Raw genomic sequence first — 15,893 nt, 5'->3', positions numbered from 1 at the left:
AAATAACAAACGCACATCTACGGACGCACAAAATGTCGGCTTGCTACTTTTTCACATTCACCTTTTACAAGAGCGGCTTTTGTCCACGCTCTATTCATCTGTGTTTCATTAACTCTACAGAACACCATTCAATGCAAAATATAATATTAGCTTTCATCTTAGTTGTTAAAGTTGAAGCTGGCGAGACGGGACGGCACTTGATAATTACTTTGGTGTATAATCAGGGCCATTTTCCGCAGATAAATCCAGTTGCTTCCAGTCATCCACTCTCCCAAACGCAGTGCCATCATTAAAATAATATTACTGTGGAAGCAGTGGGTCACATTTTACAAAGCCGTGCCCCGAGCTCTGTTAAAGAAATCCAGGGCGATAGGGGAATACAGTGAGTAGAGGCCACGTGCCGGATCACTCCAGAACATCAAACTCAGCTAATTCTGTTATACGAGTCAAACCGGGTCAACTACAGCTGAACGCAAAGAAATGAGGAGAAATGGATCGTTTATGGGACGACTCTGGCGCTTAGACCCAGGCAGGTTTGTCACTGATACAATGAAAACTAAAATTATATTGTGCTGTTGTGGCGAGGAGAAGAGGAGGAGATATCACATGACTATTTTAATGTCATATGGAAGAAATACACTTGTTAAATTTGCTCTTAAACAAGTACCGTAGTATTTTCTGGAGTATAATACGCACCAGCCAAAAAAATGCATAATAATGAAGAAAAAAAACATTTGACATATTAATTGTTTAAGGTATTTTCCAGCCGTGCAGCACTACCTCAAACTGGTATCTTGATTTACTAACGCTAAGGTATGAAGATGTTGTGCAGACCAGTGTGGGCCTTATAAAGATGCCGTGCGGATTAGAAGAAGGACCCTCCTCACACCCACACACATCTGTACATTGGGGGACCCTATAAAAACTGTCAACATGCACATCTCAGAGCTTTCCACCTATCGTTTCTGGAGAGTTTGCTGCTTCATTGCTCAATTTACCTGTGGAACTCATTAAAACCCTTCTGACTTTACGTTTCAGACTCTTGATCGTCTTTAACGCTTACACCAGAAACGAACATTCTTACAATCGCATCTGAGTATAAGTCGCACCCCCGGACACACTATGAAAAAAGTGCGACATATAGCCCGAAAAATACGGAAAAACCAGAAAAGAAGAATGTTTCAGAGTCTGAGGTGGCTGCCCCTTCTGCTGCTGTAGTGGAAATTTGTATTTTTGAAATTGTATGGCGATAATAATCTTTATATTTTTCTATTTTTCTGGCGCAAAGTGAGTTATGTGCAGTACTGTGGTTACATTGGGGTCTGATTGTGAATGTATTTTTTTCTGATTGGTTGATTACTCTTAAAGGGGCGGTCCATTCACATATAAAAGGGGAGGCTGTCCTCATACCCAAGGAAGGTCAGAGGGACTGAAACGTGCAAATACAAGTGAACTAAGAATGAGGCAGTTTTCTTAAAAATCTTTCCAAGAAATTGTACTTCAACCCTGCAACCACGATTAGCTCCAAAATAACACGCTTATTTCATTAATTTTAATCAGTTTTTGAGTTATGATTTATTTAAAAGTGATATAACTCTTTCTACTGTCTCATTACCTTTAATTTTTGAGTAATGTTCTCACAAATTCCAACAAATTATAATTGTATTACTTGAGGATAATCAAAGAGCTCATGAGTCACACAGCGGCTGCAGTTACATGAGCACTCAAAATCAGATCTTTGGAGGATTATTAAAAGTAAGGAGCCATGTTTGATGTGTGGATCTGATTCTTTTCGGACCAGAATCCCTTGGACGGATCACACCTCATTTTTGCATATCATTAAAGTAATCTTAAAGAGAGATCGACTGCTGTGGGTTTTTTCATGGCTGATGCTGATACCGACTGTTTAGAAACTACAGAAACTGATGACCGATAAACTCTGCTAAAAGTAAAAGAATCCGCTTCTTCATTTCTGGTCAGATTACTGGTATCACTCCATCCACACACCTAAATCAAAACAAGGAAAACAATAGTGCGAGCCAGTATGCTAATAAGTGTGAGAGGACCCATTAGGGGGCTGAAGGATTATGCAAAATATGACTCACATTTCACACTTAAAGTAGCTCAACAGACTGAGCCAACAAACATAAACTGTAATCAAATAGGTGCGTTAGCTTCAGTGTAGTTAGCTCCTTTCTTCAGACAGACACTGCCTGGCAAAAAAAAAAAAAAGGTCACACGCTTTAATATTTCGTTGGACCCGCTGTGGCATTGTTTCGATTTCGCTTCTGCAACGTCACAAGATTTATTTCCATCCAGTGTCGCATTAATTTTTCACCCAGATGTTGCATTGATGCTGGTCGAGTCTGACGCTGCACAAAGCTTCTCCAGCACATCCCAAAGATTCTCAATGGGGTTAAGGTCTGGACTCTGTGGTGGACAATCCATGTGTGAAAATTATGTCTCATGCTCCTGATCCACTCTGTCACAATTTGAGCCTGATGAATCCTGGCATTGTCATCTTGGAATATGCCCGAAAAAATCCACTGCTGGAATAACCTGGTCATTCAGTATATTCAGGTGTCAGCTGACCTCATTCTGCTGAACCTAGACCGGACCAACTGCAGCAACACCAACATATTTGCTTAGTTAAATCCAGGTGACGACTTTTTTTTTTGGCCAGGCAGTGTAGATATAAGGCAGCGTCCCACAGTAATTTGACCAGAACTGAAGAAGCGGCTTCGATGAGCAGCGAAACATCGTCACTCTGAAACTTTTCGTGTACTTGGACGACTGAGGGATCACACAGACAAACCTCCCAGATGTTTTTGGACCAATATCTAACCCCGATTTTGCTTATTCCCCCCAAATTACGCCATTTAAATTCACTACAATCTCATCAAATAGCCTTTTTTTTACCATAAACTTAAAAGATACCCGTATATTCCTGTTTTGCGCAGCTATTCCTTCACTCTCAAATGTTCAAATAAACCTTTATCTACATTCCTTTCGGCAGCAAGTCAACCAAAACAAAACATCAACCTCTTAAAGATTTAAAACCGATAGCCAATACACCAAAAAGTACAAATATCGCCCTGAAATATGTGTCGCTCTCTAATCTTAAAGCTCCAAAGATGTCGGCGGCGTCGTAAACACAGCCGCTGTATCGCTCCTGTTGTGTGAATGGATGCTGACACCACAGATACAGTTTTCTCTAGTCCGGTGTGATTAATGCGCTCCACTATTCTGCATGTTATTGCCCATTTCCTCAATTTACAGTTTCCTGCCTGGCTGTGTGATGGCAGCGCAGGAGAGAGCTTTGTTTAGTACAACGTCGTATATAAGGTATTTATTAATGATGCAGCCCTCGGCACTACTCTCCTCAGTATAACTAATCTCCAAAACACTGCACCGGGAGCTCTTGTTTCATCCTCTTTCTATAAACATATATATTTCATTGGGCCATTCTGAAGAGTTATTTTCAGTGTAATTTATATGCTATTACATTCACATCTCATTTGGGATTCGTTGCAAAAGGTTTGTTCAAAACACATTTTTGGTGTTATTCTTAGTCCCCCATTGAGAGCGCAGTAATCTAAGGTTGAGGCGTACTTTATGGTCCCCGAAAGAGAAGTCTGTCCTTTGTTTTTGACCCTTACTTTACGAGTCTAGAGCTGCCAATAACATGCAGTAAATTGTACGCTAGGTAAACCGGGTTTGAAGTTTTTTGAAGCTTAGGGTCACTTCCACCATGAGGACGTCACTACAACTTTAAATCACCGACCAGATTTTAAGACGGGAAAAATGGTGTTTATGGACCAAAAGGAAACAGAGTCTGGGTAACTTTATTATTTTAGCTTATTTAATTTTTTAAATTACATTTTATTTGTATTTTATTTTTATTTTTATATTTTTTATTTTTGTTTTATTGATTGATTTTTTTATTTTATTTTTTTTCCAGTGGGGGAAGAAATACTCAGTTATATTACTTAAATAAAAGTACAGATACTGATGAAAAAATAAATAAATAAATAAAAAAAAAAAGAAAAAAAAAAAAGCTCGCATGAAAAAATCTACTTAAGTAAATGTATTAAACTACACATTCAAAAAAGTACTTAAATAGTAAAAAGTAAAAGTATTTGACCCGGCTTATGACGTCTTATAAAGCCTCAAATGTAGTAAATTTGACACAGATTTGTGCTGAATTTTGTTTAACAGAAACAACTGTTCAACAAATTATTTTTTTTATTTATATATTTTTGTTGCTCAAACCATAAACGTGTTAAAAATAAACCCTCTCTTTTCAGCAGGTCTCAAACTATAATGAAAAATACTTTTACTTTTCAGTCCAGTTCAAAATGTAGTGGAGTCGAAAGTAAAAGTAAAATGTACTTAAATAAAGTACAGATACCTAAAGATTTGACAGTACTTCACTAGTTTTACCTCGTTACATTCCACCAGTTTTATTTCCAAACCAGCACTTGAATAATAACTTTTTTACTTTTACTATGACTTTACTTTTACTATTTCTACTTTTTCACAGTACATGGTCTATTAAAGACGTATTGAAAACAGAATAACTGAAGGTACGTCCTGGTCTGAGTTAAAAGGATCATCATGAAGTTGAAGAATCTTCTTTGGGAGTTGGGTAATCCTTTATTTGAAAAAAAAAATAAAATAAAATAAATAAAACCTTTGTTGAATAAAGTCCTGTGTGTTTCTCAGTGTTAAAGTCGAAGCTCTTGGTCTCATTTGAGGAGTAAACTTGGAGTGATGTGATTCTTTCGACGGAACAAAAACATCAAATTTGTTCAGGATCTTTTTGAGTTTTTCATAATCACTAAAATAAAAGAGATTCAAACATTAGAATATTTCACAAAGAGCCGTTTGTGTTAATGCTGCTGGAGAGTGAGAATATAAAACAAAACATCTGGAGTGACACAGTCTGTTAAATAACAACCTCAAGGACATGATTTGACAGGGAATGTTCCACAGTATGGCATTAAGTGTGTTTATTAATACAGGCGTTTAATGATAAAAAAAAAAATAAATAAATAAAGAAAGAAATAAAAAAGAGAGAAAGAAAGACAGAAAGAAAAAAGAAAGACAGAAAGAAAAATAGAAAGACAAAACGAAAGAAAAAAGAAAGACAGAAAAAAGAAAGACAGAAAGAAAGAAAAAGAGAAAGAAAGACAGAAAGAAAAATAAAAAGAAAGACAGAAAAATAGAAAGAAAGACAAAGAAAAATAGAAAGAAAGATAGAAAGAAAGAAAGACAGACAGAAAGAAAGAAAAATAGAAAGACAGAAAGAAAAATAGAAAGACAGAAATAAAGAAAAATAGAAAGACAGAAAGAAAGAAAAAAGAAACAAAGACAGAAAGAGAAACTAAGACAGACAGAAAGACAGACAGACAGAAACGAAAAAGCATTCATTGTTACTGTGAGTGTGGTCACCTCTCCATAGACTTGACCTGTAACTTGGTCTGGTGATGTCATGTGCTTGTATCCATGGAGATAGACAATTTTAAATCAGACCTATTCTGCAAAATTGACTTTTTGAGCTTTTATAGTTGTTTCCTTCTCATTTACCCACTGTTTTCACCGCCACGGTACACGTCCTCTGTGACATACTTACTTAGTTCTAGTATTTTATTTTCTTAAGTGATGATATCCCTAGTATTCGCCAGCGTTGCGTAGTCATTTTAGCACATTTTTTTTTAAAAAAACCTGCTACTCGCCAGTGTGATCTGCAGCCATCCATCCAATCCACCGACTCTTTGTTGCAACGACATTTACGCCACCTTCAGCTCCTATTGGACGCCGCAGTTTTCTAACACGGAAATGAGCAAACTTGTTTCTTTTATTAAGCTGTTTTAGATTAATATTGTGATTTAAAACGTGCAAACTATAACAGAATGATCCACGGGTGTCATAGATTATAACTATAGAGCAGAGACAAACACTTCTTCTTTAATGCCATACAGGGAAAACATATCTCCATGGAGACAAGCAGATGACAGCCCTTTCCCATAGCGCAGCCTTCATATACTGTATTTTTACTGCTTTTACAAATACTACTACTAGTATTTCCACTGTAACACCGCCAAAACTATTATTACGAACACTGAAATAGCTATAACTACCATCAGTGCTCTTCCTTTCACCGTCTGCCGCCGTATGAAACGTTACGCCGCAACAGTCCGTAAAAGAGCCGTCTGGCGTGGCGTTTGAAGAGAGCGGGGGAAAAGTAAGCAGTGAGGCTGATCCAGATCTCTCACTCAACATGTGGAGGAACGGCACCCGCGAGTCAAGTATCCAGATCAACCCCGCTCTCCGAACAATAACGCAACCCCGCCCCCTTCCTCCCCCCTCCGATCTCACCCTACGCCAAAATCAACACGAGGCGGCGAGAAGCGAGCCCTCATAATTGCTTTTGCTAATTAAAAGAGAAACGTATTTAGTGCTAGATGATCAATTGCGATGCATGGCTGAGCTCTGAATAATGGATTCCTCTGTAGTGAAAGAAGGAGGTGCTAATAACTGAATATAAAGCCCTCCAAGACAAATCCAATCTGTATGACTCAGTGTGAACAAGTGTTATATCACGCACTCTAAAAGATTCATCTGACATCCATCCATAATGAGAATGTGTTAATAATCAACTTAGCATTCTGTCTCATCCCGCGGCACGCTCCATATGCATGTGTACAATAATGAATGCGCCCCGATACGCGGAAATCTGCATTTTTATAGTTTTAATACAGATGTGGCTGATGCATGTTGATGAGTGTCATTTCACTCTACTTTATACTGTCAGTTTTTATTACAGAAAGAAGTTGGCTACATCAGAATTTATATTGTGACCATAAACTGTCTAAAGACGTTTCAGTTAAATGAAGCTCGTCGAGTTTAGCGGTTATAGCGGCGAATAAGAGTGGCGTTGCATATTAGGAATTCTGATTGTGAGTATCATAGCAACAGAAGAGCCAATCCGGAGCGAGGTGGTTGAAGGTAACGCCCATGCCCGTTCCCGCCCGCACCGTTGGTTTAGAAGGGGGCGGACGCTTAGCAACGCTGTCAATCAAACCTGTTGCTAACGCTATGGGGAAAGAAAGCGCCTGATTTGTCGGTTATTAATGTTCATATCTTGAGTTACGGACACAATAGCGAATTATAAAAACACCAGGATCATGTAGAGCGGGTTAATACGAAGATTTTAAGAGCAAAATGACAAATTTGACAGCAGAAATTACAGAGAGACGCAACAGGTTTTCAGTGTAAAGTGAATTGGAGCCAGAGACGATGGAGCAGGAAGTGCGCCCACGCTCACTTCCCACTTGGAACGCGGCGGCTAGCGGGTTAGCTATGTCCATTTATATTAACAGTGTATGGTTTTAACTCTTATATCGCACGATTTTAAAAGCCAATCTAAGATACAGCAATGTCTAATGAAAAATGCGCATAACAGACTTTGTGAAAGGTCCGGCGCCCCTGGTTTCCATAGCAATTAACAATTCAAAACTGAATATTAAGTCTTCAAAACTCATGAATCGGTCCCAAAACAGCACCTAAAGGCAGGTACTGGGGAAAAAAAAGAGAAGTATTATGCAAAATGTATTTATTTTTTTAGCTTTCTCCCATGTTATCATCAAAAACAAGCAGGCTGAAGAGGTTTTAAATGTCATCCATGCATGTTTGAGTAATTTAGCGATCTCTTCTGGGCCCATTTCAAACCCGCCTTACGTTTAGCTGGAAATTAGAACTATCCTTTGAAGGCGGTTGTAAAAATACATAATCATACATTCTCATACATAAATAGGTTTTACAATAATTCGCAATTTTTTCAATAAAGCGTTAATGTGAGAAGAGAGAGGGCACAGTAAGAGGGGAAAGGGGGAAACTTGTCAGCAAGGGGGGGGTCCGGAGTCCCCCGTACCCCCCGTGATTTCCGCCCCACACGACAATTGACAATCCATAAATATACAAAAACATGACACAAAACTGTACACTACAACGTCACAAACCTGATATGATGTGCAATAGCTTCATTAGCGAGATGCGCACTGATTGTGTTGTGATAGTGCTCTGAAGGGGGGGGTGACTTAGCGCAGAGAGCAGCGATAGGGGAGGCTCAAAGCGTCAAAAACGAATGTGAAACTTATAAAACATGTTAATATGATGTTTTTTCAGCGAACATAACATTTTTAAAACAGTAAAAGGTGACATAATGATCGAAATATCTTACGTGTTAGCAGTAACTACCCTCTCTTTAAATGCACCAGATAACTAGCATGTTTATCCTCAAGTTTTGGAGTTGCGTGTTGTTTATATAGCATTTAATAAGGCCAAAACCGCCTAAAGCCTCCATTACTGGCATCAACAGCAGGTCAGATGGATATTAGTGAGTTTGCGAACTTTATTTTCGAGTTTTTTGGGAAAGGGACAGGGAGAACCGCGAGGCAGCCCACGAGAACAACAACTATCTCAGAGGTCACCGGAGAAGTTTGTTTCTCACACATTTGAGAATGTTTTGTGCTCAGAGTTGTGGGGCCAGGAACTGCAGCTAATGGTTGAATTTTCTACATTTGCATTGTGGCCTTTCTCCTCTCCCTTGAGTTATTCCACTTCGAATTGCTTACTGATCGCCGCAAATCTGGCTAAAGCTGATGGTGGTTATTCTGTTGGATGAGGTTAATAATTAGAAGTATTCCAAGTATTCAGAATGCAGTAATCTGATCGGACAATGTCTCAGAATATGTTACAAAATACATTTTAATACAGGTGTTCAGTCTTCTGTTTTCATCACTGACTATAGTACACACTGCTGTCGTGTCCATGAGCAAAACACTCACATTTCTCTCTTTGTTTACACTAAATGAATAGCTACTGCTTATGGTTTGTTCTCCAAATATACACTACCTTAGGATAAGCTTTTAAAGGCATACTGTGTAACATTTCTGGTGTAGCGTGCGCCACCCGCTTGTCTCCTTGCAGATGTTATTGCTTTGCCTGGAGTCAAATCCGATCGTACTTGTATAGGACATTTCAGAAACCGTTTGCAAAGTGCCGCACAGGAGTAAACAACAATATGTCCGGATTCTCTCTTCCGCTGTTTTCCGCCTCCCTTCTCCGTTGTCTGTGTCCGTGTTTCAATTCGACGGTTTCACACTTCGTCGGGTGAATTTGAAGGGCACTTACGTAACTTCCGGCGCAACTAGGCCCGTCCCATTTCATGCACCCGACAAATGCGACCAAAAATGTGCCCTGCGTTTTCATCCCATCATGCACCGTGCGTGACTACTTAGAGAAACAAGGTATATTTTTTATGCAATACTAGCAACAATTAGGGAAAAAAAATCACCCTGAACGTTATATTTTCCTATTGATATCCAAATAGAAAGATTAATTCTTTACTTCATTCAATCTAAACGGAAATAAACGACGATACTTTGAATCTTCTTCTATGAAATAGTAAAGACTTGAAAATAAAACTGCAATTATTTCAGTGTCCATTTCACACTTTTAGGTCATGGGTCAACAGCTGTATAGCTCAGCGGCCGTCACGGTTGCTAGACGACGTAACGTAAGAGCACAGAGAGTGTTGAACTGCGCTCCGTGGCACAGCTGTTTTGGCCGGCAAAGGCTGCACGGAGACGTATATTACACATTTATAATTACATTTACTATGAAAGTGAACTCACCCCTCCAACTTTCTCAAAATACGCCCCATGACTCCCAAAATGGATGAGCTGCTCGTTGAAGAACCAGGTGAACTTGAGCTCCAGCGTCGGATCATGGGCGACCTGACAGGGCAGGACTATACTCTCTCCCACCGTCACGTCCAGATGACCCGCCGGGCTCGTGATACTGGTCGGTTCTGCGGAGAAAGGAGAAATACACCCAAAAAAAAAACAAATTAAAATGGAAGCTGAAGTGGCTCATGTGTGAATAATGCTTTTTCACTGCTTTGAACATTGCAGAAATTTATTGACAAGAACAAAATAGGCTGGGCAGAATCCTGTTGCGGGATTTTCTACCAACATTAATAATGCGTCTCAAGACAAATTACTTCTACGCCTGTCAGTGAGCTTATATTGCCTTCTGCCTTTGAGTTGCTGAGATTTGTGTTATATATATATATCACTAAAATACTGCAGGAAAAGAAATAACAAACAAACAAAAGGGAAGCGAAGCCATTTCATCGGGTCAGGGCTGAGTCTATAATTCTGCCCAGACAAAGAAAAAAAAAACCCCATCCTATTTCAGGGCACGGCATGGCGCACATCAGCATAATCTGTGCTCTGTCTCCGCTGGCCGTCGCACTCAACGTAGCACAGAATGAAACGCCGTGTGAATATATTGGCTGTAGAACGAGATGGTACAAATGATGCTTACTGTAAAAAGGGACTAACAGCAGGGGTGGAAAGTAGTTTTGTGTTTTAATTTACTTTACGTTTTACCTTGGAAGATAGTTAATAACAGAGGTAGTTGTGGTTGGCGTGAGTACGTGTAGTTAGAGGTAACGTAGCAGTAGTGGTAATAGTTATTAGAGTTGAGAGATACGTCCAAAATAAGTAATATTTTGCAAGTGTTGTTTTAGAGATATGATTAGGATAGTGCGTGTCATCTGGTTGTGGTCTCGCTGTTTCGCGGGTTTTTTGGGTGCAATTTTACACGCTTTTTTACAGCGTATGAACGTGCATCGTGTTCTGCGTCCTGATTGGCTAAGGGACTGTAGGCCATTGTCCATCAGTCTCCACCGTGCTGTGCAGAATGTGTTCGGTCAAATTTACATAAACGTTAGATCGCAGTGTGACTCTGAAGTGCTGTACGTTTGCGATTTGTTTTCTCCCCGACAAAACGCACGATGTCGATGAAACGTTCTGCACCGACGAATTTCAGAAACGCTTTGGACTTAAAAGTGTTTCTCTGCACGAAGAGGCCACTGGAGCAGAGACACGTGGACAACAAATTTAAAGCGCTCATTGAGGAAGGGGGATATAATATACGAAGGTTTGAACTTGGAAAGGTTTGAACATTGTCGATGAAACGTTCTGCACTGACAGTATTTCTAAAAGCTATCATTTTTATTTACTGTATAGGAAAATGTTTATAATTTTATTTCTCAAAGATTTGGGCCTGAAAACAGGTCTTGATCTTTGGTTTCATTCTATAATACTGAACATTTTCTCACATTTCTCTCTTGTTTAAACACTCTCAAAGTTCAAACCTTCGTAGATTAAAAAAAAGTAGGCAAATGTCTGTGTGAGAAAAGTGTATAAAGTGTGTGGTGAGGGGTTTTACAGCAAAAAACATAGAATAAACTGACTACTTTGAGGATTTTGCCTATTGCAGGTTATTTTTAGAACGTAACCCCCGCGATAAACGAAGGACCACTGCATAGTAAAGTATCGTGGCCACAGTTGCCCTGGGACAGACTGATGGAAGATAGGCTGCCTGTCTACTGCCAGTCAGAAAGTAAAAAAAAACAGATGAAATTTGGCGTGTTTTCTCACACTAGAACACTACAACGTTACAATGTTTAATGCCATACTGTGAAATATTGTGAAATATTCCAGGAAAACCAATAATATAGAAGAACGCAGGGATGGAAGACAGGCCCCTCCGACCATCAAAACACTCACGCAAACAACACATTCAGACTAGGAAAAGTGTCTTGCCTAAGGACACAACAACAGCCATCCATTTTCTTTCGCTTATCAGGGACTCCCAGACTTCCCTCACCCCAGACACGTCCTCCAGTGTAGTTAGCTCCTCCCTTCAGACAGATATAAGGCAGTGTCCAGCAGGAATGTGACCAGAACTGACCAGAAGCGGCTTGGATGAGTAGCGAAACGTCTTCACTCCTACAACGATTTGTCCAGTTAACAGTAGTAGTAGCAGTTTTAGTAGTAGTAGTAGTAGTTGTACTAGTAGTAGTAGTGCGGGCCTGTTATGATTTGCACCCAGGACCCAGATTTTTGTACTACACCCCAGGAAACGGCAGCACAACTTTTTACACTTTTGCTTTGTACTGCATATAAAATGTACTGTTACTGCGCAGAGTACGATCACAATGCGAACAGACAGGCCAGTACTGCAGACTATATCCCTTTATGTTCACAACTCTCAAAAACCAGCACAATTATGTCGACTATTGTGCTCCCTTCGCGGCGGGACTGGCCAGGGCAGTGCATATCAGGTGACGTTCAGAAAAAAAACTTCGGCATCAGATGCAAAACAAGACAAAAGAGCAAAAAGTTTGTTTCTATAAAAGCAATGCTGCCACGCTCCCTTCCCGTTATGTCTGCAAGAAAAATCACAAATTGGCTCCCTTGTTTCCCCGTGGCGGCTCGGAACAAGGGGGAGCCTCATATTGTTGGACCCTATGGGAGAGCGGGGCACCGTTAAACAAGCAGAATGCCGGTTTACTGTATACATGCAGACAATGTTACAAAGTGAATGACCGGGAAGAGGCATGCTGGGAGACTGCTGCTGCGAATACAAACGATCACAGCCACTGGTACATAAACATGGACGCCTCAGGTCAGATCTGCCCGCAGGAAACGCGAGAAGTTTGGCACCCGGACACGCTCGCTATTAACTTGTTGCAAACTCGTGCAAGTTTAGGTTCGTTTTGTCGTAAGCGCTAATGTTCAAGCTAATACAGATGTCATGACTAGAACAACACAGGCTGAGAAATGAGGAATGGAGGTCAGACGAAGGCAAATGCATGTGTGTTTTGAACTCGGGCGGCCATTTTAACACTGTGTTGGTGAAGTTTAAAGGTCCTGTATTGACTCTTGTGAGGTTTAAGGCGTGTTATAATGTTGTTACATCATCAAAAACATACCGGAGTTGAGTTTTAGTTCATTCACACATGTTTGAGTAACCCTGTTTTATTAATTTGCCTATATCTCCAAAGCTCAAGATGCTCTGTTCCACCTTGTGATGTCATGAAGTGGTAGTTTCCAGCTTTCTTTTACCTTTAGTTCAGTAGAAAATTGGCATTTCCAGGGTTGAAATCATCCAAATGATTCTAGTAATGAAGGTGTAAGGAGTTTAAAAATGCAAAGGAGCACTTCCTGTATTACCACGTGACATCACAAGGTGGAACAGAGTGTTTTCGGAGAGAAGAACTAAGCCTAAACTTGCAGGGTTTGTGTGTTAAACATGTGCGAATGGAACAAAATACAACTCCAGGTCTGTTTGTGAGGAAATAACATTATAACATAGATCAGAAAATAGCGTAATACGAGCTGTTTAAGGATAAAATAGTAGTAGTTCTCTGTGTAGGCCTTTAGTTGTTTTGTCGATTAATTGGTTGATGGAGTCTTAATCAACCGAAGCTTGTCTTAGTCGATAGTTTTAAATGGAATGACAGCACAAAAGAGAAGCAAGTGAGTGACTAAAGATTTAGCATTTTTTGGTATCTACAGTATTGTCAAGATCCCAGTCTGCCTTGTGTTTTGTGCCGTTTTCCTTCTCCCTTCTGTGTCAGAGCCTGGAGCTGGGCGGAGATTCAGGCTCCTCCTACACACACCTGCAACTAATCTCTAATCAAGCTGCACCTGGGGAGGACAAAGGGACCAAAGACCCGACACTCGGCGCAAGATTGTCCGCGTATCCACTGTGGTACAACTCTTCTTGGCTTTGCATTTGTTACTTTTCTCTAAATTGGACGTTTCCCGCTCGGCTCCTCTGTCTCCGACCCAGCTCTCCACGACCGGTACGAACCTCACACCCTCCGACCCAGTTCACTTCGGCCGGTGCGGATTACCTCGTCTCTGACCCCGCTGTTCACGATCCACTCAAGAACTACTGAAAACCACCCCGCTCTCAACTGTCTGATCCATCATCCAACCATCATTTTCACATTTTAATCCGTAAATAAACATTGTTAAACTGTTACCCGAGTTCTGAATCTTTGGTCCCCCTTTTGGTCGTTACAAATATATGCAAAAAGACAGATTAAACTTATGATTCACGTTGTTTCCTTGTACTTTTTTCTGCATACATATAAACCTGTCACGATAATCACTATATATCGTCTTATTATTCAGTATATGAAAGCTGAAACAACTTATTTTAGGGCTCAATATTTACAGTGAGCACTTTTTATTTGCAAAAGTGGAGAGACTTTGTTTATTTTTGTTGTAATACGCTAAGATTCGAGCTGTGGACGGGTGAATAAGTCCCGTTTATTGCGAAATATTGGTACTTTCTGTTAGCTATTTGTCACAGTTCACGTCTTTTAATGAAACAGTCTATTTAAAAATGGTCCGCTGGGATTATCTTGCGTTTTTAAAATCTTAATCAGTGGCATAAAGTAGTTTGATGTCTTTAGTCGACAGCAGCTCTACTGTTTGGGAATTCACGTCCGAGAGCAACGTGTTTATATATTTATTTATTCCAATTCTGTTTCTTTTTTGATTTACAAAGACAAAAAAAGAACAATACAGGAATGAGGTTTGTTATGACCGGCTCAGCGAGAGAGGAGGGAAGTAACAATAAACCAGATGTTAAGATTAACTGAAAATTGTTATTTATTAATTGATAAAAATATAGGTAATAAAATAAAAAATTTAAAAAAAAAGTCACGAATTTGGTCAAATATTTTCCACATTTTTAAAGTAATATTTAACTTTTTAATTACAAATTGAAAAGGAAAAAAACAGCTAAAACTAACTCTCAAGCGGAAGAAAATGGATGGATGGCTGCTGTGACTTGTGTAATAATTTCCGTTATCAGGGACTCCCAGACTTCCCTCACCCCAGACACGTCCTCCAGCTCCTCCGGTGGGACCCCAAGGCGTTCCCAGACCAGCCGCGAGACACAGCCCCTCCGGTGGGTCCTGAGTCTTCCCCGGTCACAGCAGCCACTTAACAACTTAAACAGTAATACGAGACGCAGTTCACGGGTGTCGAGCTGGCAAAAGAACGGTCCAGACGCCACCGAGCCGGCGACAGACAGGTGGTTTTAATGGACGTTCCCAGCGCAGGATCCAGGACTCACCAGAAATTGCATGGATAGAATAAAAATACACAACACGAGAGCGGCAGGTTACGTCCAACAGCTCCGTAACAGGTTTTAAACTTTAAATACATGACGAATTATGTTCAAAACAATTATACTTCTACTTAAGATCTATTATGTTTGTTCAGTCCACCTCCGTCAAGTAGAGCAGATGACTCCTGATCCTACCGCACTTTAAAGCTGCGGTATTTTACATAATAAAGTCATTGCGCTGAGGCAGAGTTGAGGATTTGAATACATTTTCTATATGTTTCCTTCCCCGGAGCTGCCCTTACAAACATGTCGACTAAACCGCGCACAGGCGGCGTAAAGGCTCTATCTGCCTCTATGTTCAGACTGTGAAGGTGAAGCAAAACAAGAGAACATTTGCAATTCAAAAAAACCCCACAAAGACGAATCACCAAAAGGCATTTTAATAGAGGCCTGTTGTTGACTCTGCTGTTTAGAAGGACTGAGGAAATTCATTGGGCGGCGGAAGTGTGTGATATCAACGGATTGAAATCTTAAGCAATCTGAGCGAGGCCATTAGACGCCGTGGAAAAAAAAAGAAAAGAATGAATTAAACATGGAGGTGCCAAAATGCAAAGAGCTCGGAGCCCTGTTTCCCGCAAGCCACTGCCAATCAACTAATTGGTGTGTATGTGTCAGGTAAAGGCTACGGGGAGCAGTAGTACCTTATTGTGCTCGTATAGTGAGCACTCAGGGTCAGCACATTGTTTAAATTCAGCTGTGGTCGGCCGCGGCTGCCTCTATATCATTACGTTGACGGCTATGAAGAAGGGCCTTACTTAATTATAAAGCTTGGTGACAAACAACTCAAGGACATCGATACAATTACTGAACCATGTGACTCGGGC

The 15,893-nt window shown here is 40.3% G+C and overlaps 1 protein-coding gene across 1 annotated transcript in view; it reads right to left on the bottom strand.

Moving 5' to 3' along the window:
* cntn3a.1 (contactin 3a, tandem duplicate 1) overlaps nucleotides 1-15,893 on the bottom strand; it is a 224,685-nt gene that overhangs the window by 26,473 nt on the left and 182,319 nt on the right. The window contains exon 13 of the mRNA XM_055223169.1: nucleotides 9,702-9,877. Coding sequence (XP_055079144.1) covers nucleotides 9,702-9,877 — 176 coding nt within the window. The remainder of the gene's footprint in view (nucleotides 1-9,701; nucleotides 9,878-15,893) is intronic.

This window comes from Periophthalmus magnuspinnatus, chromosome 7 (genome assembly GCF_009829125.3).
Source record: "Periophthalmus magnuspinnatus isolate fPerMag1 chromosome 7, fPerMag1.2.pri, whole genome shotgun sequence".
Classification (NCBI taxonomy): domain Eukaryota; kingdom Metazoa; phylum Chordata; class Actinopteri; order Gobiiformes; family Gobiidae; genus Periophthalmus; species Periophthalmus magnuspinnatus.
Note: the sequence above shows the minus strand (reverse complement) of the source record. Positions and strands in the feature narration are given on the sequence as shown.